The sequence below is a fragment of the Centroberyx affinis genome, unplaced genomic scaffold (assembly GCF_046629955.1).
Source record: "Centroberyx affinis isolate AG114_WGS23_722 - 3 ecotype Tasmania unplaced genomic scaffold, CSIRO-AGI_Caff_v1 ptg002631l_1, whole genome shotgun sequence".
Lineage (NCBI taxonomy): Eukaryota > Metazoa > Chordata > Actinopteri > Beryciformes > Berycidae > Centroberyx > Centroberyx affinis.
This window is the reverse complement of record NW_027280825.1, coordinates 49,826-71,635: the sequence shown is the minus strand read 5'-3', so window position 1 is coordinate 71,635 and position 21,810 is coordinate 49,826. Positions and strand designations below refer to the sequence as shown.

The 21,810-nt window shown below is 40.4% G+C and overlaps 1 protein-coding gene across 2 annotated transcripts; it reads left to right on the top strand.

Moving 5' to 3' along the window:
* The first annotated feature begins 3,350 nt into the window (after positions 1-3,350).
* cyb5r4 (cytochrome b5 reductase 4) lies at positions 3,351-20,932 on the top strand. 2 transcript variants are annotated; one of them, XM_071534816.1, is made up of 15 exons: positions 3,351-3,819; positions 4,638-4,791; positions 5,980-6,080; positions 6,438-6,570; positions 6,653-6,734; positions 6,849-6,906; positions 7,125-7,218; positions 10,957-10,989; positions 11,096-11,218; positions 12,795-12,935; positions 14,054-14,200; positions 15,434-15,584; positions 16,864-16,950; positions 18,749-18,910; positions 19,329-20,932. In XM_071534816.1, exons 1-15 carry the CDS (start codon positions 3,736-3,738, stop codon positions 19,381-19,383), a joined length of 1,605 nt encoding a protein of 534 aa, XP_071390917.1. In that variant the 5' UTR covers positions 3,351-3,735; the 3' UTR covers positions 19,384-20,932. The 2 variants fall into 2 exon arrangements, with proteins under 2 accessions (XP_071390917.1, XP_071390916.1); XM_071534815.1 differs by having other exon boundaries at positions 3,698-3,819; positions 6,438-6,522.
* The last annotated feature ends 878 nt before the right edge of the window (positions 20,933-21,810 follow it).

Below are 21,810 nucleotides of genomic sequence, written 5' to 3'. Positions count from 1 at the left end.
TGTATAACAACTGGGGGCAGATAGTTGTAAGACTTTCGATTCCTCCAATCACGAGCAAGCTAGAAATGACACGATCACATGTGTAGACGCTCCATTTAGTCCCAGGCCCACATATGGAAAGAAAAGACTGGCAAAGACACTGACAATTTTATAGACAAATTTCTGATTTTGAGGTAAGTTTTTTAATCTAATTTTTTTTTTTTTTTGGATAGCAGTGTGTTTAACTGTCAGAATCATCAAACTTAGCTTACGATAATTAGCAGATTTTGGGTTAGCTTATGCTAATGTTACACCGTGATTCATCATTTCCATTTTCTGTGTAGAGGATCTGTATTTTGAAATGAGAAAAATTTGTGAGATATCTGTGCAGAGATATTTAGCTGTATTTTCTATTCTTCTATTCTTTTATATTTTTCTTGATACTTGTTTTTCCTAAGTGTTATGTTTATGCTGTGGATTGTGTATTCCTGGTATTAATCCGGGAAGCTGGTACGATGATTTCTCTTTGACAGTGACTTTTTGATCATGTATTTTTATTTATTGATTGAATAATTAATTGAACTGTATGCATATATTTAAGTGTCACTTTCTTTCTTCAATGTTACACCATGAGCCTACACTAGCTAGCTCTTAAATGGCTGCCAGGGTTGGGGATAGTTGCAACAAATAAGATTGGGGATGGTTGTAACAGAAAACACACACACGCACGGTTTTGTTCAAAGTAGATAGAAAAATCTATTTCAAATGAGCAAGGAGATATGGACGGAAATGCCAAAAGTGACACAATCAACCCCGGTCTCCCCTATTTCCAGGAATGATTTTGAAAAAGTCACGGAGAGACATTTCGAAAGCTAGAGATATTTCGGTTCTAAAATTGAAAAACAGCCCGGCGTTTCTAGCGTTGAAGCTGCACTTTTGCACGTCGGTGGCCCCAAATGGCAGCGAGAGGAAACCGTTTGAAACCTTTGACGTTTCAATACCGTGAAATCCTGTCAGGTGACTTATCAGTGAACTGCCACAGCCCCGGCCGGTCTGTGATGGTTTAAGGAAACCAAAGGGATGAGAGAGGCTAAAGATCTAACGTTGGTGAGTCCAGCTTTCTGATGCTGTTTAGGGGACAATTTGAATTTCACTCTTAAGTTTCGATTCAATACTTCCTGTGTGGAGGAGATTTCCCACCAGTGACCACACTGACACCAAGTTATTTTTGGTCCCCCAAGTAAACACACACAGAGCAGGTGGAATTCAGGTTAAAAAAAAAAAAAACACCTATCCTTTATTACAATTCAATTAATTAAAACACGACACTTCTATTGGTATGGGGAAAAACTTCTAATGATAGTTCATCCAAAAACCACATGTGAAGCACACTCAGGAGCACCCAGTTGGCTACCAAGGATGAATAGGCACAGATAGATAGATAGAGAGATAGATAGATAGATAGATAGATAGATAGCTTTATTGTCACTGTACGAGTACAATGAAATGTCGTTTGGAGCAAGCCTATAGATGCCTAATTAAGGATAAAAACTATAAGAAAATATAAACACTATAGAGTATAAGATACAAAAATATACAATAGATAAGAATGAAATAATACTGTATATGCACAGAATAAAAGAGTGAAATGTCCGGTACTGGGAGCAAGTGGAGCCAGTAATGCAGCATAGTTGGAGAGATATTGCATAGAACAGATTATTGCACTTGAAGGGGTGGGGGTTCTAACTGGACTGGGACCTGTTCCGGCTCAGCCACTGGGTCAGGAATGAGGGGACAGGCCAGTGCCTCAAATGTCACAGGTAAGTCCATATTTAATAGTCTCTGCAGTTATATTACATACAGTCATTCATGTTCAATAACGGTCCAGAATTGTTACAATATTTTCATGTACAATTAAATGGCCCCACTGGTGACACTTGTCCACTGCTCTACCTTGACTGGATCAGGAATTGAAAACTACTAGTAAAACTTTATTTGGCTTGCACTTACTGTAAATGGACAGTGCAATTTCCTGGACAAAACACAGCTCCCACTATTCCCTGGAAAGTCCAGTCTACTCCAACATCTCTCTATGAAACGGTCATTGTATTTTGACACAATCTTCCCTTTTGTAAATCATATTTTCACCAAGCATCATTTTGTTATGGCACTTTATCGTTAAAGTCACAAGGGAACGGAATTCCTATGGTGTCTTGCTTCTGTAATTCAGCGTATTTTTGGTTGAAAAGGACGTTGGGAGGGACTTTTGAAGTAAACACTAAAAACACACCACTTTCCAGAATATAAAAGTATGGAATTTTCATATAAAATACAAGAAAAAAAAAAAATATATATACAGATTTTTTTGTCATGTTTTGTTAAATAGGTGTACGTTATGATATGGAGAATTAGCATTTTTCATTTCATGGTGATTTTAAATGAGTACATTTTTCTTGATCATAAGCATTTTCTCATTCTTTTTCATGAGGCTTTTTATCCTCAAATACCGGTTTGCAAGTCTCGTCTATTTTAGTTCCAGAGCCACCAGAGCAGATGATCTTTGTCTGACATCCTACAGCACACAGTACTTGTAAAAGCTGCAGGATGTTCTATGTCAGGCCTATCCCTCCTTTCAGTTCATTACATAAGAGCTTGGCCAAGCCTCTAACAAGTGCCTGGACTTTTATTTTGAAGTCAGAGAGAGGTCTCTTCTCTTTGAATCCTCTTAATGTTACGTAGCAGATTAGCCTTCAAAAAGGAAATCCTTCGGTTGCCATGTTGTTTGTTGGCCAACTTTGAAGTCAGAGGTATAGTCCACTGTCAGCGGTCCAAGTCGGTGTGACAGCACTGCTGTTCATACCATGCTTTCACAATGTCAGACGAAAAAAATAAAGATTCAGAGGAGGATGAGGAGGATGAGGACGAGGACGGATCTGGAAGAAGAGGCAAATATGGTTTTTCTGTAACCAGTTTTTTCAGCAGTGTAATTTCAGGTGGGTTTGTTTAACACCACTTGGTACTTACATAAACTCATTATTGATGATTGCACTGTATAGATTGAGCCATTTTAATTACAAGCACTGGCTGCCTTGTCATAATAATGTGAGGTTGCTGCCAAAGCTATTATTTGTCTTGTAAAGCACTTTGTAACACTGTTTGGATAAATATTATTATTATTATTATTATTATTATTATTATTGGTAATAGTAGTGGTAGCAGTAGTAGTATTACTGTTGTTGTAGTTGCCATTATTATTTGCAATTTATAATACGAACACTAGAGGGCAGTGGACTGGTCGCCACATGATGACGCTTATTGTTGACGTTGTCGTCATATTCTTCGACAATAACTGTAGTTTTTCCACGGTGACAGAACTCCACCAGGCAGTGTTAGCTATTACTCACAAGACAGCGAGCAACGACTGCCGTTTTAATTGTTACTTCTTTATTTTTGACGGTAGATATTGACTTTTATCGGAGCTTAATGTGACGAATAATGGTGGCTGCTGTTAGATAGCAAGCTAGCGCCTAACGTTGTTAGCCTAGTTTAGCTTAGCCTCCTAGCTAAGTACATTAGCATTGCTCAACTCACTTCTAAACACTTTAGGGAAATGTGTTACCACAACGGAGGAACTTACACAAGGAACTCATAGCAGCCATTTCACGGACAAAGCAGTTGGTTCCCATTTAACTGTGGCAAACTAACGTTGGTCAAATAGATTTTTTCCGAAACTGGGGCTGCTTCCGAAGAGTCCAGATGCTGAACGTCCCGACCCAGTCGTTCCCGGCGCCGAGCTCCCAGCAGCGGGTCGCTCCGGCCGGCCAGTCCGGGAGGAACAAGGTAACACTAACCACACACCGATATTAAGATGAAATACTACAGGACGCAATGTAGGAGTAAGCTGTCACCACCGTATAACAAAACCACAGCTCGTCCTCGGTGGGTCATTGCTGTTAGTTCTTGCTGTTCAGGTGCAAATTGAGATGTAAACTAGAGTGACAGCTCTAAAGTATTTAAGAAAACCCCTTAGAAGAAGAAGAAGAAGAAGAAGGAAATGCCTGTTTCCTATCATTGATAACGTTACTTTCCTTTGTTTCTTTGTACGGAGAGAACATCAAGCCGAATTAAAAAACTTGGCCGTTTAAAGTTGCCTTAGCCGATTGGAAAAGCTACATACCTCCTAATATAAGAGTTAAGACATTTCATAAATTGCTAGGGGTCGCTCTTCACTTCGGCATACATACAATCCACGAATTATGACATATTTCAATAATATGCCAGTTTTTTATAGCTGGTTTGCCTGATACTCCCACAAGCTTCTTCCACCAAAATACACAGTGGAGGGTGAGAGCAAGCAGTGAGTTCCAAAAGTTGAAAAGTTATAAAATAAAGTGCTGTTTGCTGGATTATATGCATGCCAAATATAGCAGTAGACCCTCACAATTAATATGTTCTTTGAGGAATGTAAATCAAAGATGCATTGAATTGCCAGAAGTTTCATTTTTGCGTTCTCATTTCACCCTCAAGAGTCCAACAGTAGTGATGTCATTTCAGGCTTTCCTAAGCAGCAGATTATCTATGCTGCCAACTGGGGCTAGCCTTCTATTTTAGTATAACCTAATGTCTTTTTATCTCGTGACTCTGCCGCGCCCGATCAGGTGGCCTTGAAGCCGGGCCACAGTCTCATGGACTGGATCCGGTTTGCCAAGAGCGGCCGAGACCTGACCGGGCTGAGGGGACGACTGATCGAGGTGACGGAGGAGGAGCTGAAGAAACACAACAAACGAGACGACTGCTGGACGTGTATACGAGGTGACCCCGGCAGCATTAGATCAGTGGTTCTCAACGCGGGGTCCGGGGACCACTAGGGGGTCCTTGAGGGGGTCCCCACCAAATTGATGAATTGTTAAACTTGCCCATTATTTCATTTACAAGACGTTAACACAATTAGACAATGTAGAAGAATGACCGTTTGATCATAGCTGCACTGTTATCTCTCTGCCTACAATACAGATAGTCATGGAATTGTGGACAAAATCATATCTAGCAATAAAAATATTGTCAGATTTGGGTCTGAGAGACAAAATCTCATCAAATTGGCATCTGTGGCCCTCTCAACCTTGATATGAAAAAGGTTGAGAATCACTGCATTAGATGATTTCCAGCCCAACTGGAGTGGAAACCAGACTGATATTGGTCACCTGTGTGGTAGATGGCTAAAGATATAAATATGAAATATGAACTTTGCACTTGCATTCTATGCTAACTAGCTAGCTAATGCTGCCAAACACCATTGACATAGCATTAGCTGTTGCACGGGGAACAGTATTTTAAGTTGGGCAATCCTCTTCTGTTTGTTTGACTTTGAAATGGAATGCAGCATTATAGTTGTGTTGTCCTCATCAGACAGGCTGTGACTGTCTTTCTCAGTAGGAGCAATACTTCTACACACACACACACACACACACACACACACACACACACACACACAGACAGATAGAACACCTTAACCAATAGCCCAGTAATGCCTCTGTTTACACTTCAGAGATCCTCATTGTGTATTTACTCAGTCTGATTTCATTGATGTGTTCTCCTCCTGGTTTGATGAAGGCCGCTCATTCATCTCTCACTGAAAGCAGTACCTCGGTGATGTGTGATGGGATTTAAAATATTAATTCAAGAGTTGTTCTTTTGGAAAAACAACTTGACAGAAATGAATGTCATTGTGGAAAACACGATTTTGAGAGTGTGCCCTGTTCTCAAGGGCTCTGCCAGCGATTTCGGATGTCCTTGGATTTGGTGTCTTTTGAATGACTGTTTTGAATGCATTCATGAAATGAATTTTGTCAATTGACAGTAGTCTCTGTGCTATTATCAATTTTGGTCAGCAGAGGGCACTGGTCTGACATCATTGTTCAAGCTGTATACAAGTTGAGTTAAGTTTATACCGAGCTGTGAGCTGTATACGTGTTACATTCTCTTGTTTGTATGTGTTTTCAGGCATGGTTTACAATGTCACCCCCTACATGGACTACCACCCCGGTGGAGAGGATGAACTGATGAGGGCAGCTGGGATAGACGGCACTGACCTGTTTGACCAGGTAGGGTAGGGGAGGGTGAACGGGACCAAATATAGCACGATATTTTTCGTTTTGCTTTTCAGTGCAGTACGCCATTTGCGGCCTCCTGCTAGCTCTGTACAAATCAGTGGGACTAAATGAAGCCATGTTTGTCTGAGCAGTGAATGTGTCCTCAAAAAGATCAGTAGGAGGAAAAACGAGTTGCACGGCCTTGGAGCATTGGAACATGTGTTGTTTTGGTGCCCTTGTGAGTGCTACAAGCTTGGTGTAGTTCTGCAAGCTGTTTAGCATGTGTTTGTATATGTGTGTGTGTCTATGGGCAAGGGGATGGGGTTTACATGTGCTCATATGGGATCGTGCATGTGTGTTTGTGCACAGGTCCATCGGTGGGTAAACTATGAGTCCATGTTGAAAGAGTGCCTTGTGGGCAGGATGGCTATTAAGGCCAGTGCAGCTATCAAAGGTACACAAACACACACACAGAGCACACCTACTGTATATTTGTATCTCAGCAATCTTTTACATCGGTTTAACCCTAATCTGAACATTATTGTTAATTTTACTGATCTCTTCTCTCCTGTTTCTCTGGTCAGCCATCATTCCACCTCCACCAATGGCTAGCCTCGCCCCTCCATCCTCAGTGGCTCCTCCCCCAGACAAAGACTCCAGGCCTCGGTATGCGATCAAATACAGCCAACAACAAATATGATACACAGAATTAGAGTTTAATAAGTTAGTACACAGTCAAGGAGATTATTTCACGCTGCCTGTTGTTTCTTGTTGCCCTAGGTATGACTGGTTCCAAACTGATGTGACTGTGAATCTGGTCATTTATACCAAACGGAAGGTAACCACTCAGCTACCATACACACTTAAAAGGGCATTAAATTATCTATTAGACCTCTGTTGGCGACAAGTAGGAATTGCAACAACATTGACAAATTTCTAACTTTGAAAGACCAGAACTTCTTCACCACTGGTCCGCGTTTAATGAAAGTGATGATGCATCTTGTTACTGATTGGTGGGGCAGGACATGTTTACCTGTCTTTGTGTTCTCCCCTTAGATCCACAGCTCAGGCTGTACCATCGTTGACCTAGAGGGGGGCGTCCTACGACTGGAAGTGCTACTAGGGAAAATGTCCTACATGCTTCATTTACGTGAGTAGAAATGTGGCGTTTTCTACATGTTACTTTACTGATTCCTGAGAAAACAAATGAGAGAAACTCACGGTTTTGGCAGGTTTAGTGCCAGAATTACCTAGAGATGGAGATGCAATACAGGCAGTAGTCACCCATATTGAATTATGAATTATTTTGCATTATGTGCATTGTAAACAGACATACATTCTTGGTGTGTACAAGCAGTTTGTTTTTGTCCTGTCGTTATTGTGCAAGAAGACACAGACAATGTGGGGAAATATCTTATGGTCTGATGAAACCAAGGTAGAATTTTTTGTATCTTGAGTCATAAAGATATGTTTGATGCAGAACCCAAAGAAGCCAGCAGCTACTGGGAAGAATGGTGGTGCAGCATCATGCTATGGGGCTGGACAGAGGGGGACATGAATAGCTCTACATACCAAGATATTTTGGGGAATTATTTGCTGTGAAACAAAAGAGCTCAATTTGAGAAGAATTTCATCTGTCAACATGACAATGATCTGAAGCATACAACCAAATCCAAGTCTTTTGTTTTTAACTTTATTTTGCTGGATGCTATATTCAAAGGAAAGTAGGGGAAAAAAGAATTTAATGAGTTTTCATTTCAGGCCTCCATGCAATAAAAACTAGAAAATTTGAAAGGTATTAAATATCCACTGCATTTGTAACTGCCATCTTCTGGCATTTCCATGTCTGCCGTGAAAGCTCTCAGGGTGTGTGGCGCCATGATTAAGTCTAGTCCAAGGAGCTGATCAATTTTTGCATAAAATATTGATAGTCTGAGAGCACGAATCACTTGCATGAAGTGACCAAACTTTAACTAAACTTTAAAGTTTAGTGTTTTGAACAGATCTATCCAGGGTAGGCTGACTGCTCATGCACAGCTCTGCTTCACACACTCAATCACACCTGGGAGCTTCCCTGTACAACCGCAGTCTTCTATAACTGCAGTATAAAGTGCCTTGCTCAAAGACGCTTCGACAGGGAAGAGTGTCTTCTCATTCACTTTCCACAGCTTGCGAGCCTCCATTCACACCTGTAGTTTACCTCCCCTCCATGTACAGTACATGTGGAATTTGCCTCTCGCATTTAAATGACTTTCTGTCTTCTGTTGCAGCAAAGGTGTAACTCCACTAACTGCTTTTAGGCAGCATCCAACCCAAATAACCAATAAAACACTTGGCAGGCAGATTGTAATGTGTCAGTGGATGTCACCAAGGACAGACCCGTCACCAGGGCTTAGTCTTAAGGGGGGCATATGAACTGCATGAGGGGGCACAATTATTATTAAATATTTCTGATAATCCAATATACTATTCTATTCATGCAGCACTGACGCATACTAACTATACTGAGGTCGCATAGTAATGAAATTGGTCTCAGATTTAATATGTCCCAATGTATTAGGCCTAAAATTGTTCGAATGCATTATGTCAGTGGTTCTCAACGTGGGGTCCAGGGACCACCAGGGGTCCTTGAAGGGGTTCCAGGGGGTCCCCAGCAAACTGATGAATTGCTAAACTTCTCCATTATTTCATTTACAAGTTAACACAATTAGAGAATGTAGAATGACTGTTTTGATCATAGTTTCACTGTCATCTCTCTACCTACAATACAGACAGTCATGGAGTTCTGGACAAAAATCATATCTGACAATAAAAATATTCTCTGATTTGGGTCAGAGAGACAAAATCTCATGAAATGGGGGTCTGTGGCCCTAATGTGGACTGGATTAGGGGTCCTTGATATGAAAAAGGTTGAGAATCACGGCAGTAAGTTACGATTATAACGTGGAGAGCAGCAACAAAACTGGCGCATTCACAGTGCTGACACTCACTGATTAGACAATTGGCACCAATCAGACGCGCTTACAAGGTTTTGTTAACAATTGGCTTTTAGAAAATGAATAGATGCCAGGGACACAAGGACTAAACGGGGGAGGTTGGCACCGCAATCAGTGCACTTGCAAATAAGATACAGTATGACCGATGCGATCATCACGTTAAACCATCAACAGCAAATACGACCAGCCTAAAGACACCACATCAGTCCTCAGAATCTAAAGCAGTCAATTACACAGAGGTCATGGTATGCACAAAGCTCCAGACAACACATTAAATATAACAGCAGAAGTGCAAAGCAGCCCACATCTCTCCAATTGAAAAAGCACCACGGCGGATGCTGACGCGTGATAGGCTAATATCATGTCGTCATCATTTAAAGCAGTCAACACAGGGATAGGCAAAGCACCAAACACAACATTTAACTAGAACATGAGAAGTGCAAAAGCAGCCGAGCACTCTTTGAAAAAAAAAAAAACACCACGTCGGGTGCTGACAGACACACACACACACACTAGGGCTGGGCAATATATCAATATATCGATATCGTGATATGAGACTAGATATCGTCTTATATTTTGGATATGGTAATATCGTGATATGGCATAAGTGTCTTTTCCTGGTTTTAAAGGCTGCATTACAGTAAAGTGATGTCATTTTCTGAACTTACCAGACTGTTCTAGCTGTTCCATTATTTGCCTTTACCCACTGCTACATTGGCGTAACTTCCTTTTTCAGTACGGCCGCACGTGATAGGCTGTTTCTCACATAACAGAACCCCGTGAAACAAAGACACATCATGTCTTCATTTATAAGGAATATAAAGTTAATACGTATTTTTAAATTTTTTAACAGAAAAATACTATAATAAAAAAAATAATACATTTTCTAATAATTAATTTAACTATATCTGGGCGCCAGTGGGGGGGCACTAGCACTTTTGGGGGCGGGCCCGGCCCCCTAAGGCCCGCCCATAGCGACAGGTCTGACCAAGGATCTAGTTCAGTGATTCTCAACCTTTTTCATATCAAGGACCCCTAATCTAGTCCACATTAGAGCCACGGACCCCGCATTTGATGACATTTTGTCTCTCAGACCCAAATCTGAGAATATTTTTTATTGTTAGAAATTACTTTGTCCAGAATTCCATGACTATTTGTATTGTAGGTAGAGAGATAACAGTGAAAGTAGGACCAAAACAGTCATTTTTCTACATTCTCTAATTGTGTTCACTTCTTGTAAATGAAATAATCGTGAAGTTTAACAATTCATCAATTTGCTGGGGACCCCCTGGAACCCCCTCAAGGACCCCTGGTGGTCCCCGGACCCCACGTTGAGAACCACTGTCCTAGAGCACACAAGGAAAAAATCATTCTCAGTGTAGGCTATTCATTTTTGATAGAAATAAAATGCCTAAAATCGAAAGGAGTGCAAGGGTGGGGAACAGTTATTGAAATCAATCTTAACATTTAAACTTTCATCCATTTATTTGCCGAGTGAAAAAATGTATTCTTTGTCTTAAATAGGGACGTCAAGCCACTGTGTACCAAGTCTTATCATCCCATGAATATTTTCATTGGGGTATGTGTGTTATAAGAGGTAATTGTGAAGCCTCTCTGTCTCTGTGGATGTGCAGGGATGAAAATTTGTAGGCCTTGTCATTATTTCAGTAAGTTAGGATAATGAAAAGTTGATTTTACACATCTGTTTCAGCCAATAACCATATGGACCACAACATTAACAAACCAAGAAAGAACATTTATAGGTTATGGAAGCTCTTCAGGACAGCTATGGAAAGTCTAGAGGGAATCTCACTGTTGCATGTGTCACAACAAATTGGATGGCTGTAAATGTAAACCTCCCTTACAATGTCGTGATTCTTCTCCTTTTTCAGGTCTAGCTGAAGAAGTAGAGGGAAGCGTTGCCGGTAAGGACATTTCTCGGCAACTCGATATTTCGATGGAATCTGGAGAGTCTTTCTTGGTAATTCACGGTGTCTTTGTTTCTTCTCTCACTGTCTTTCCTGCATCCAGTCCAGACAGCGTTCGCGGTGGGAAAGATCCAGCTCAGCATCCGCAAGAAAGCCAAAGGAAAATGGACGAGTTTGGGTCAACCGCTAGAATTCCACAACACACTTTTACGTAAAAAAGATCGAGGTGAGATCGGAGACGAGGCAAATAGTTCACTTGTGCTCATTTCACTCCTTTAAATCTTGATTTTAGTCCATTATTGGAATTTGTGTGACTTTTCTCATAACTGACATTTCTCCAAACTAAGATCCATACTCTAAACGCACTTAGGAATCCAAAATTTTGCAAATCCCACCACAAAATGAAAAATCTTCTTCTTTTCACGTAATATCTTTGTAAGAAATATTGTCAGTCAAAATGATAACCTTGTCATCTAATGAGTAGAACATATATTCAACTATACCCACACAGGAAAACTATTGGGAAAACATGTTTATTATTATATATATATAAAAAAAATCATCAATTGGTTTACTTTATGGTACGATATCCATAGTTTGCTGATGAAACACTGTTTTCCTTCATGCAACATCTGTTCAATAGAATTTTGGATATGCCAAGTGTGCTACTTCATAATTTTACATGTAGAAATACATTTTTCTGTGATGTCATAGCGGCATCTGATTATGTCTACATTACTGTATTGACTATTTGGACGGCACAATAGAGTCAGAAGGTAGAGGTTTGCTAACATAATTTAAGAAATGACAGTTTGATTCAAAAGAAATCACAGTGTTTATTTTCGCAGCCAGCAATTTCATTCATCATCGACTCATTATTCATTTCTGTCAGGCCAGAGCATTTCATCCACATCACACTTTATCTACAATGGCATATTGCTGTTACTCAGACAGAAGCCTGGCACGTCCACTTTAAGAGGCTTTTCTTTCCACTCTAAATAATGGATAGGAAAAAATATACAATGTGTTGGTTTCTATAAGGCAATCACAGTGGAATTAGAGAAACTGCAGTCATTTCTAACAATGTACAGCAACAGGTGTGTGTAGTACAATATAAACACAATCTATACAGTAATGCAGCAAACTATGATAATAATAAACTTTATTTGTATAGCACCGTTCATACACAACATGCAGTCCATAGTGCTTTACATCAATATGACGTACACTAAGCACAGTTTACAATACACAGTACTGTAATAGTCTGATGATGCATGATTGATGCTGTATGTACTCGGCTCTTTTCTCTCTCCAGCCTCTTGACGACATGCTCTAAAGCTGATGGGAGTTGTTTGCTTCCGTCCCTACCTCTTATTCCTCTACCTCTCCTTCATCCCACTTCTTCTCAGTTTTGTAATATGTGTGAAAACAATGAAAACGTACTATTAGTTATGCAAAATTAAGAGTTTAGGGTGCTGTGTTAAGTGTTTTGAGAGCAGCGACTGTAATTCAGAGAAATGTACTGGTAAGTCGGTATGATAAAGAATAAAGTTGAGCATTTTTCAAACTATCATTAGTTATTCTAATTATGGTTTCAATGCTCATTTTCAGGAATAAAATAGGACCAAGACACAGGAAATGAGTGCAAAATAGAGTTAACGCCCAAGCTGATGGGTTCCTGTTCTGTTGGGATCATGTCAGGAAATTTTCCAAAGGTGTTCGCTCGTTCGTAGCATGTTAGGAACGGGTGTAAAAGGTAAATAATGAGTCTACGTTATTGATTCATTCTCCTTCTTATGCAGCCCTCTACTATCGAGACTGTGTGTTGGCGTCTAAGACGGAGGTCAACCACAACACCCATGTGTTCCGATTGCAACTGCCACGTGGGACTGTCATGCACGTGCCTGTTGGGAAACACGTCTACCTCAAAGCCCTCATCCAAGGTAAGGAATCCAGCTGAGTCATGATTCAGCATTGACCCAACTGATCATTTGATGGCTCCTTGATAGCACCATCTCAGTGTGGAAGTATGGAGGAAGATCATGGGAGGTCATTTTACTGGTTTTTACTACAGTACCTACCAGCTAACATTTAAGTCAGCTTTATTTTACCAAGTACATCTACTGTACAAGGAATTTGACTTGTTGAGTGTACTTTTCACAATGTCATTATACATACGAAAAACCATGATACACAAGACAGTATTGAATGGACAGGCATGTATGTACAATGATGGAATAGTGCAGTGATTCTCAACCTTTTTCATATCAAGGACCCCTAATCTAGTCCACATTAGAGCCACGGACCCCCCATTTGATGAGATTTTGTCTCTCTGACCCAAATCTGAGAATATTTTTATTGTTAGAAATGATTTAGTCCAGAATCCCATGAAGTATCTGTATTGTAGGTAGAGAGATAACAGTGAAACTATGACCAAAACAGTCATTCTTCTGCATTCTCTAATGGTGTTCACTTCTTGTAAATTAAATAATGCTGAAGTTTAACAATTCATCAATTTGCTGGGGACCCCCTGGAACCCCCTCAAGGACCCCTGGTGGTCCCCGGACCCCACGCTGAGAACCACTGGAATAGTGTACATACAGGGGAGTAATAACAGAAATACCACATAAAAAAGTGCTTTAACTTTTAATCCGGATTTTCAGGATGACAACGTTCACATACGTCCTGCCAAACTAATTCAAGAGGGGTTTTTATGAACAGCTGGATCAGATCAAAACATCATTGAAATTTTATAGGAAGTAGATCTCCACCTCCTTCATTCCTCAAAGAACTGAAGTGCAGTGTCCATTTTAGGTCATCCTCGAGGGATTTTTTTTTGACGGACATTGAACAGGATAGTTGCTAAACATTACCACAGTTCAACACAGTTCAGGACTGGACTGCAGCTGTCCAAGGAGGACTGAAGCTGTTCTGAAGGCATTGACATTTCTGCTATTTTGCCCCCCCCCTTGTACATACATACACAAACCCGCAGTAACATGCCAGCACACAGATATCCGTAAAGAAAATGTTGAGCGTCCGCTATGTCGTCCATATCCAGACAGCGAGGTGGTGAAGCCATACACTCCAGTGGAGCAGACTCTGGTAGCAGCCTCTCACCCCTCCACTCAGGGATCAGACCTCTTCCTCATGATCAAAGTCTACCCTGATGGACTCTTCACACCGCACCTCAACAGCCTGCGTATTGGTAAGTCACAGGCAGCTCCAAACCCAAATGATCAGAATCAGTATTTTCATTTCCTGGCAGCCGGGAGTAGCCGCTGCAGCATGGGAGAAGAAAATTCAAATTGGTTGTTCAATAGCATCCCTCTTCATCCATGCCAAGTATACTTAGAGAAAATCTTTCATTACTTCCATTATAATTGTGTAGCACACACTAATCAGTTAGATGGTACTTTCTATGTAGCATACTACTTTCTTTCCAAGATAACAAACATGGGAGCAAATTGATAAATAAACCAGATACAGTGTACAGAGCAGATTTTTTTTTTATCCTTCATCCTGCATTTTTATGTGCTTTTCTTCAATTGTTCCTCTACAAGTTGTTGTCAGGCTGACATTTACATGCTCAGAATTGAACCATTACCCGAATAACTTCAGTCTATTTCTATTTGTCACTCCAAAGGTCAGGTTGGCTCTGAAATGAGAAAATATTCGCTATAGGGGCATACAAGCCAAGGCATTACTAATTCCTTAAGAGCAGACCTTTGGCAGATTTCCGTCTCCTCTTCTCCTTTTTCCCTTGACTGGCTTCTGTTCCCCTCGGCCCCCGCTCTGCCTCCTCGTTCATCAGCTAAACAGCTAAAGGAAACACCATTTTCAGTTAAATCAATTACAAGGGGCAGATTGCTCGGCCCCTGAAACATGATTGAGGGTGTAATTAGTTTCTATTTAAAGAGTCATAAACAGAGCTTTCCATCTGCTTCCATCAAGCTTTTTCCACAGCCCAGCTCCATGTGGGCAGCCTTTGACATTTCATCTCTCTCTGGTAGTCTATAGACTGTCTTATTCTCCTGGAGATGATACTCAATGGTATTTTTCTATTGGCTCTATCTGCTTATGCACTCACTATGGTGGAGGGTCAAGAGGAAATAGACTTCTCTATCTCTGTCTCTCATTGTTAGGTCCTTAAGTAATTTATGGACCTTATGTAACTCCCTATCATACACACTGAATGTTCCTATATATGTGTTTGATGAGTGTGCTTGCATGCATGGGTGTGTTGCCAAGTAATGGAGGTGTGTGTACTGTCTTCTCCTGTCAGTGTACAGTAACAAGACAGTAAATAGAAAGAGCATGACTTAAGCATGAACAGTGACATTAACAAACTCTTCATGTATTAAACATAGCCTGGCATTAGCTAAGAGTGTGATCTATTCATTAGATGTGTTCTGTTCACTTGTGTGTTGTGGCCGCCTAGGTGACCACATATCAGTCAGCGGTCCGGAGGGTCCCTTCAGTCTCCGCCCCCTTCGTGATGTCACACACCTCTACCTACTAGCAGCAGGCACAGGGTTCACGCCCATGGCCCGCCTCATTCGACTGGCCCTGCAGGACCTAGGCACGATAAGGTGGGAGCTTCAGAGTTGAGAGTTTCAGTGTCCTGTTTCAGAGGCTTTTCCAGCCTGACAAGAATAAGATTTTGGAGACAACCGGGCAAATTCAAAGATATTGAATATTGTCTATCGGCAGCTTTTAATCTAAAAATATAGGTTTCAGTATCAGCCTTCAAAAACCCGTATCAGTGGAATCCTAATGTCAGAAGAAACACGGTTAGAAGAGAGAACATTATAGTTATGTAAACAGCATAATGTACTTACCTAAGGATTATGTCTTGTCAGTGGTGGAAGAAGTACTCTGATCCTTTACTTAAGTAAAACTACCAATACAGCAATGTAAAAATACTCCATTACAAGTAAAAGTCCTGCATGGAAAGTCCTACTTAAGTAAAAGTACATAAGTATTAGCAGCAAAATGTAGTTAAAGTATTAAAGTAAAAGTAGTGGTTTGGTCCCTCTGACTGATATTTTATTATTTATGACATCATTAGATTATTAATACTGAAGCATCAGTGTGTAAGCAGCATGTTACTGTTGTAGCTGCTGGAGGTGGAGCTAGTTTGAACTACTTTATATACAGTTCGCTAGTTTAGTCCAGTGGTTCCCAACCTAGGGGTCGGGCCCCTCCAAAGGGTCACCAGATAAATCTGAGGGGTCGTGAGATGATTAATGGGAGAGGAAAGAAGAAAAAACAAAGTTCTGATACACAAATCTGTTTTCAGTTTTTGGACTTTTTCTCTAATCTTTGATTTTTGCTGAAATATTGGATGATTTGAACATTTATTGAAATGAAACCATGTGAGGTTTAGAGGGAAAAATCACTATTTGGTGGAGCTGTTAACAACTCATAGACATCTGAAATGTGACCCGACTACACACTGCTTTTTGTAAGACGTCAAAAGCCAAAAAGGTTGGAAACCACTGGTTTCATCTTTAACAATGTGTTGTATTTTAAAAGCTTGTTATATTATCCATTGTGTCAAATCTCCATCTGAAAAGTAACTAAAGCTGTCAAATAAATGTAGTGGAGTAGAAAGTACAATATTTCCCTCTGAAATGTAGTGGAGTGGAAGTATAAAGTAGCATCAAATGGAAATACTCAAGTACAAGTACAAGTATCTCAAAATTATACTTAAGTACAGTACTTGAGTACTTAGTTACTTTCCACCACTGCGTCTTGTTTGGAAAATGGACAGAAAACAAGTGTAATATGTTATATTTTATTGTCTGTTTCATTGTTTTCAAGGCCAAAGCTGGTCTGATAATCCATATCCTGTTTGTCCGTCCCCAGAAAAACCAAGCTGCTCTTTTTTAACCGACAAGAGGAAGACATTCTGTGGCGCTCGGAACTGGATGACCTGGCCGCTAAAGATGAGAGGTACAGTGTGTGTGTGTGTGTGTGTGTGTGCGTTTGAAGCCTACATTTGGCTGCCTTATGTGTCCCTTTAAGACCGCGCTTGACGTCATCCGGCCGGCGTACTTCAGTCATTATCTTGGTTCCTCCAACCGTGGCTGTATTCCTCTGCCTGTGTCCTTGTGCATCTATGAAAGCAGACAGATAGGAGCATCCGCAAATGTCACATCCCGGTACACCATTCACACACTGGCTCCTCTTCAGTCACCCATTGAACGTGTGTGCTGATTACTTTCGCCTGAGTTTTTTCTGTGTTTGGCCTGGGTCTGTATGGCCACAGGTGGAGGTGCAAGCGCAAAAACAAGTGAATTTACTAAGACCGGGCACAAGAACACAGAGCAGAGAAAGAATTAGAATGGTGAGCCTGCAAGTAGAAGGAGAACCAAAGCAAAGGCTGACACAGTTCATGTTTTGAGCAGACTCTTTCTATGTTGCCTTGAATACAATTGCCATTCCCACATTCCAATCTCCTCTTTAGCTTTGCCACGTGATTTTACTCTGTATGGAAACTGCATATCCATTACCATTAGGCAGTGATGGAAGAAGTACTGAGATCTGTTACTTAAGTAAACGTAGCAATACAACAATGTAAAGATACTCCATTACAAGTAAAAGTCCTGCATTCAAAATCTTACTTAAGTAAAAGTACATAAGTATTGGCAGCAAAATGTACTTAGAGTATCAAAGTAAATGTGCTCATTATGCAAACTGTCCCCATTTAGAGAGTTATATTTTTCAGACATTATTGGAATATTAATACTGATTTATTGACATGCATGTACATGTAAGCAGCATTTTAAAGTTGTCAACGTGAAGCTAATCTTAACAATGTATCTATACTTTTGGGTAGTCTAATCTATAACAATGCTATTTTATAGTTATTTTATAAAGATGATCAAATGTTTTAAATATAAAATATTGCTCTGAAAAGTAACTAGTAACTATAGCTGTGAAATAAATGTAATGGAGTAAAAAGTACGATATTTCCCTCTAAAATGTAGTGGAGTATAAGTACAAAGTAGCATAAAATGGAAATACTCAAGTAAAGTACAAGTACCTCAAAATTGTACTTAAGTACAGTACTTGAGTAAATGTACTTAGTTAATTTCCACCACTGCCATTAGGCTACCATTACATTAGGCTACAAAGAGGGCCACAGACAAGTTTTTTTTATTAATGCCCTTACCCAGGAGCACAAATGATACTAAAAGTACAACTTAAATTGGTGCTGCCTATAATTAAATTCCAGAACTGTGTCTGCAGGCTCTTCTTTTCTCCACAACGCTATTACAAATGAATGCAATAAAGACCTTTTCAATGGTGATTTTTTTTTTTCCCCACAGTCAGAACACCCAAACCCAATATTGCAATTGTTTAACGTAATTACAAATGTATTCCATCTGGGATAATATGTTGTAGCCCTTTAAAAAGTGAACTAAGTTTAGACTACTTTTCCTTTTCTGGTGTGCAAAGTTGAAGAAGTGCTTTTCCCAGTTCTTAAATAGTGTGCACAATCAACACATAATAGAAATCACATCCACTGACCATCCACTTCCATGTTTCTCTCCCTCTATTTTGGCTACGTTCACACGTCAGGCCTTCATGCTCAATTCCAGATTTTTGTTTATATCTGATGGTTTTGGATGACTGTTCATATCTATTCTAGGGTGTAACCATATCTGATACCAATATGAACTGACAGAGATGTTAAACAGCCTTAATGTCTTCCTGTTTCTTCACAATATTTTGCATTGTGTCCCAGGTTCCAGGTGGAGTACATCCTCTCTGAGCCCTGCGACAGGTGGAGCGGCAGGACGGGCCGGGTGGATCAGCCCACACTGGAGGATTTCCTCAACAGGCCGGACGGCTCCAAATGCTATGTGTGTGTGTGTGGTCCCGCTGCCTTTACAGAGCTAACAGAAGGGTGCGTAACAACTTCACTGCCTCAGCTTTTAAAGTTTTAGGAGTAGTGATGTAGGATCTTTGATGACGCGACTGCACAGATCTACGAGGTGAGCTGGTCTCAGATCAGAACTCCCCTTGTTAGACACTGTATAGGATTCCTGGTCTGTTTTCTAGATAGCTCCGTTGTAAGTGCGACATTTCGCCATGCATTTTGAATAGGCTTACCTGGTTCCTGGTTCATGTAAGTTTATCAGACTTCGGTACAATGGCAGCAGTGACTCACAGCATCTGACTCAGAAAAGGGCATGAAGAACCCTTAGAAATACACAGCATGGCAGATTGTAGAGTGCAGCACTATTGAATACTTGCATAGTTTATAAGCTTTTTCTTTGACAGTTTTCTCCCCTTTACCTTCCTTTTACCTTTTGTTCTTCTAGGTTGGTGAAGCAGCAGGGCTTCAGCGAAGAGGAGGTCCACGCCTTCCAGGGCTGAGCAGCTCCGACACAACCCCACCCCAGCCAGCAGTGTGTGTGAGTGTGTGTGTGTGTGTGTGTGTGTCAGAGAGAGAGAGAAAGAGAGAGAGAATCAACTTTAACTGATCAACTTTTGCTTGTCATAAATGAAAGGAACATTGTCTTTCTATGCACTGAGGCGGACCTGATGATGCTCACAAGGAAAACCAACACAACCTGGGCTTTGATGGGACTTTGCAGAAAATGAGAAACTCTATCATCCCTATCATAACAAATCACATACTGTACGCTATGCTGATGATCCTGGAGAGTTCAGTTTAGATTCATCTAAAGTCTCCCAAAGCTAGAAATGGCTCTGGATAAGAGTGTCAGCTAAATGCATAAATTGTAAAAGTAATTGCAGAATTTATGACACACATGACAAGATAAAGAAAATCCAAATTGACTTTTTATTCGCCACTTTTTATTTGGTGGCAAATAAAAAGTCAATGTGGAGTGCTGTCCTAGTTTTTCTTTTTCATTATCAACTACTTTAAGGATCCAGCACCCAGTTGTCATGGTATTATCGTGAGTTGAGCACGTTGTATCTTATTTTTTTTTTACACATGATAAGATTAAATTAGATGAAACTTTAATGATCCCTGATACATAAAAGAATAAAGCAAACGGGGTATTAAACATTACGCAACCGACAATTCCCACATGCTAACAACAAAAAATTTAGGAAAAGTGTGAAATGTTACAGCATTATAAGGGTGTGCAAAATAACAGCATAATGAGATGAAGAAGTAATGAAAATATGTACAATATGACAAATTAGATGTAAACCTGATAATACACATAAGATATATTTTTTGGTGAGGCCTCGGTTATAGGTTGAATCACTGTTGCGTTATATCAGATAGAGTAGCAAAACAGACTTTTATTTACATGAAAAACGTTGGGAATTCTGACTTTAAAGCAAGCTTTTTCCTCTCCTGCTGCTAAATCCAGTTCCTGCCAAAAGGTGTTGAATCACGCACAAAAGGTCAGGTCCGGCCATCAGCTCTCAGGTTCCAGCCAGTGTTCCCTCTAAACCAGTGGTATCTAGTCCTTGGAATGAAAACCTGCAGACTCACTGACTCAGAGGGAACAGTTTTACAGCTATACACTCTGACCACCAACATTAGGAATAGTACTTGTTTTTATATTCAACATCCTACATACTGTACCTCCGACATTATCTTAACTTTGCGTCATCCTTATTTCATCCATCGACTCGTCATTTTGATTATGATTATTCGTTTATTAAAAATTGCATCTCTGCCAGTCAGTGTGGTCCACCTCTGATATTATGATATGATGCAGTTTGACTGATTACATATTTATTGTAGAACTGATGTCTAAATGCTGTTTCAGAGGCTTTTCCACTCTGGCAAGAATAAAAAGTCTGGGGGAAACACTGAATACTGTGCAATAGTTTGTGTCATTTTTTTGGGGGGATAAAAATGGTCAAATTTGAATATATTGAGTATCGCAAAAACAGCAGCCATCAGCCAGCTTCAATCCAATAATATCAGTGTCGGATTTCAAAAACCAATATCAGTGAAACCCTCATTTTCTTTTTGCAAATGTTCTCATTGTATACTTTAAAGAAGTAATTAGTCTTTTTTTTCTAAGCGATCAGTGCTTTGGCTCGGCTGGTTGAGGTGAAGCTTTGACTCGTTCCTTCTGTTCCTCTCGTTTTATTGGGCCGTTTGAAGCGGGCCGGGTCCTGAATCAGAACTCCGGCCACTTCCGACCATCGCTATCCTCCCGTGTTTTTCCCATCATATAGATCGATTGTGAACCAAATCTTGTCAACCGTTTCGCCGCAGAGCCACTTACTTCCCTCGGCCTCGGTCAAAAACGGCCGCTTTACGAGAGCGAGAGGAAGTTCGGAAAAACATAACAGCGGTACTTTGAACCTCTCTTGTTTGCTTTTTGTTTGTTTGTCGGCATTATGTTTGAAGCGTTGTAATACTCCGCTGCCAGAGGCGGTTTAAAAATGAATATGTCAGCAATGCAGAATGCATTTCAACTCCTGAGTGCCTGTTATTGTGACTGCATGAGCGAATTCAGCCGTCAACTCTCTCTAAAAGCTTTTCATATATTTCGGCTTAATGAGAAGCTGTTATTGCTGGAAGGACTGGCTTCCCTAGACATCATCATTTCAGCACTGTCTCAACCACTGCCTCTGAAATAAGACCTTCTAAAAACAAGCAGCCGCACAGAACCTGTGTATTGTTATGGGGCATCGCCATATCGGTTAATTTGATGCTTTTGCGGATGACAAGCACTTAGAAATTTAATTTTGCATTTAATCGTAGCTTTGTCTTTCTCGTGACCCTCTGCAGATGTGAAACGATCTTGTCCTTGCACAAGCACACCGCTGTCCTTCTAAACCAGATTAAAACCTGCACCGAAG

Bases quoted from the DNA above. Each gene is read 5' to 3' on its own strand.
- cyb5r4 (XM_071534816.1), top strand. From the start codon at position 3,736: ATGCTGAACGTCCCGACCCAGTCGTTCCCGGCGCCGAGCTCCCAGCAG. The intron at 10,990-11,095 runs GTAAGGACATTT...TCCTGCATCCAG, and splicing joins AGTAGAGGGAAGCGTTGCCG to TCCAGACAGCGTTCGCGGTG. The intron at 14,201-15,433 runs GTAAGTCACAGG...GTGGCCGCCTAG, and splicing joins CCTCAACAGCCTGCGTATTG to GTGACCACATATCAGTCAGC.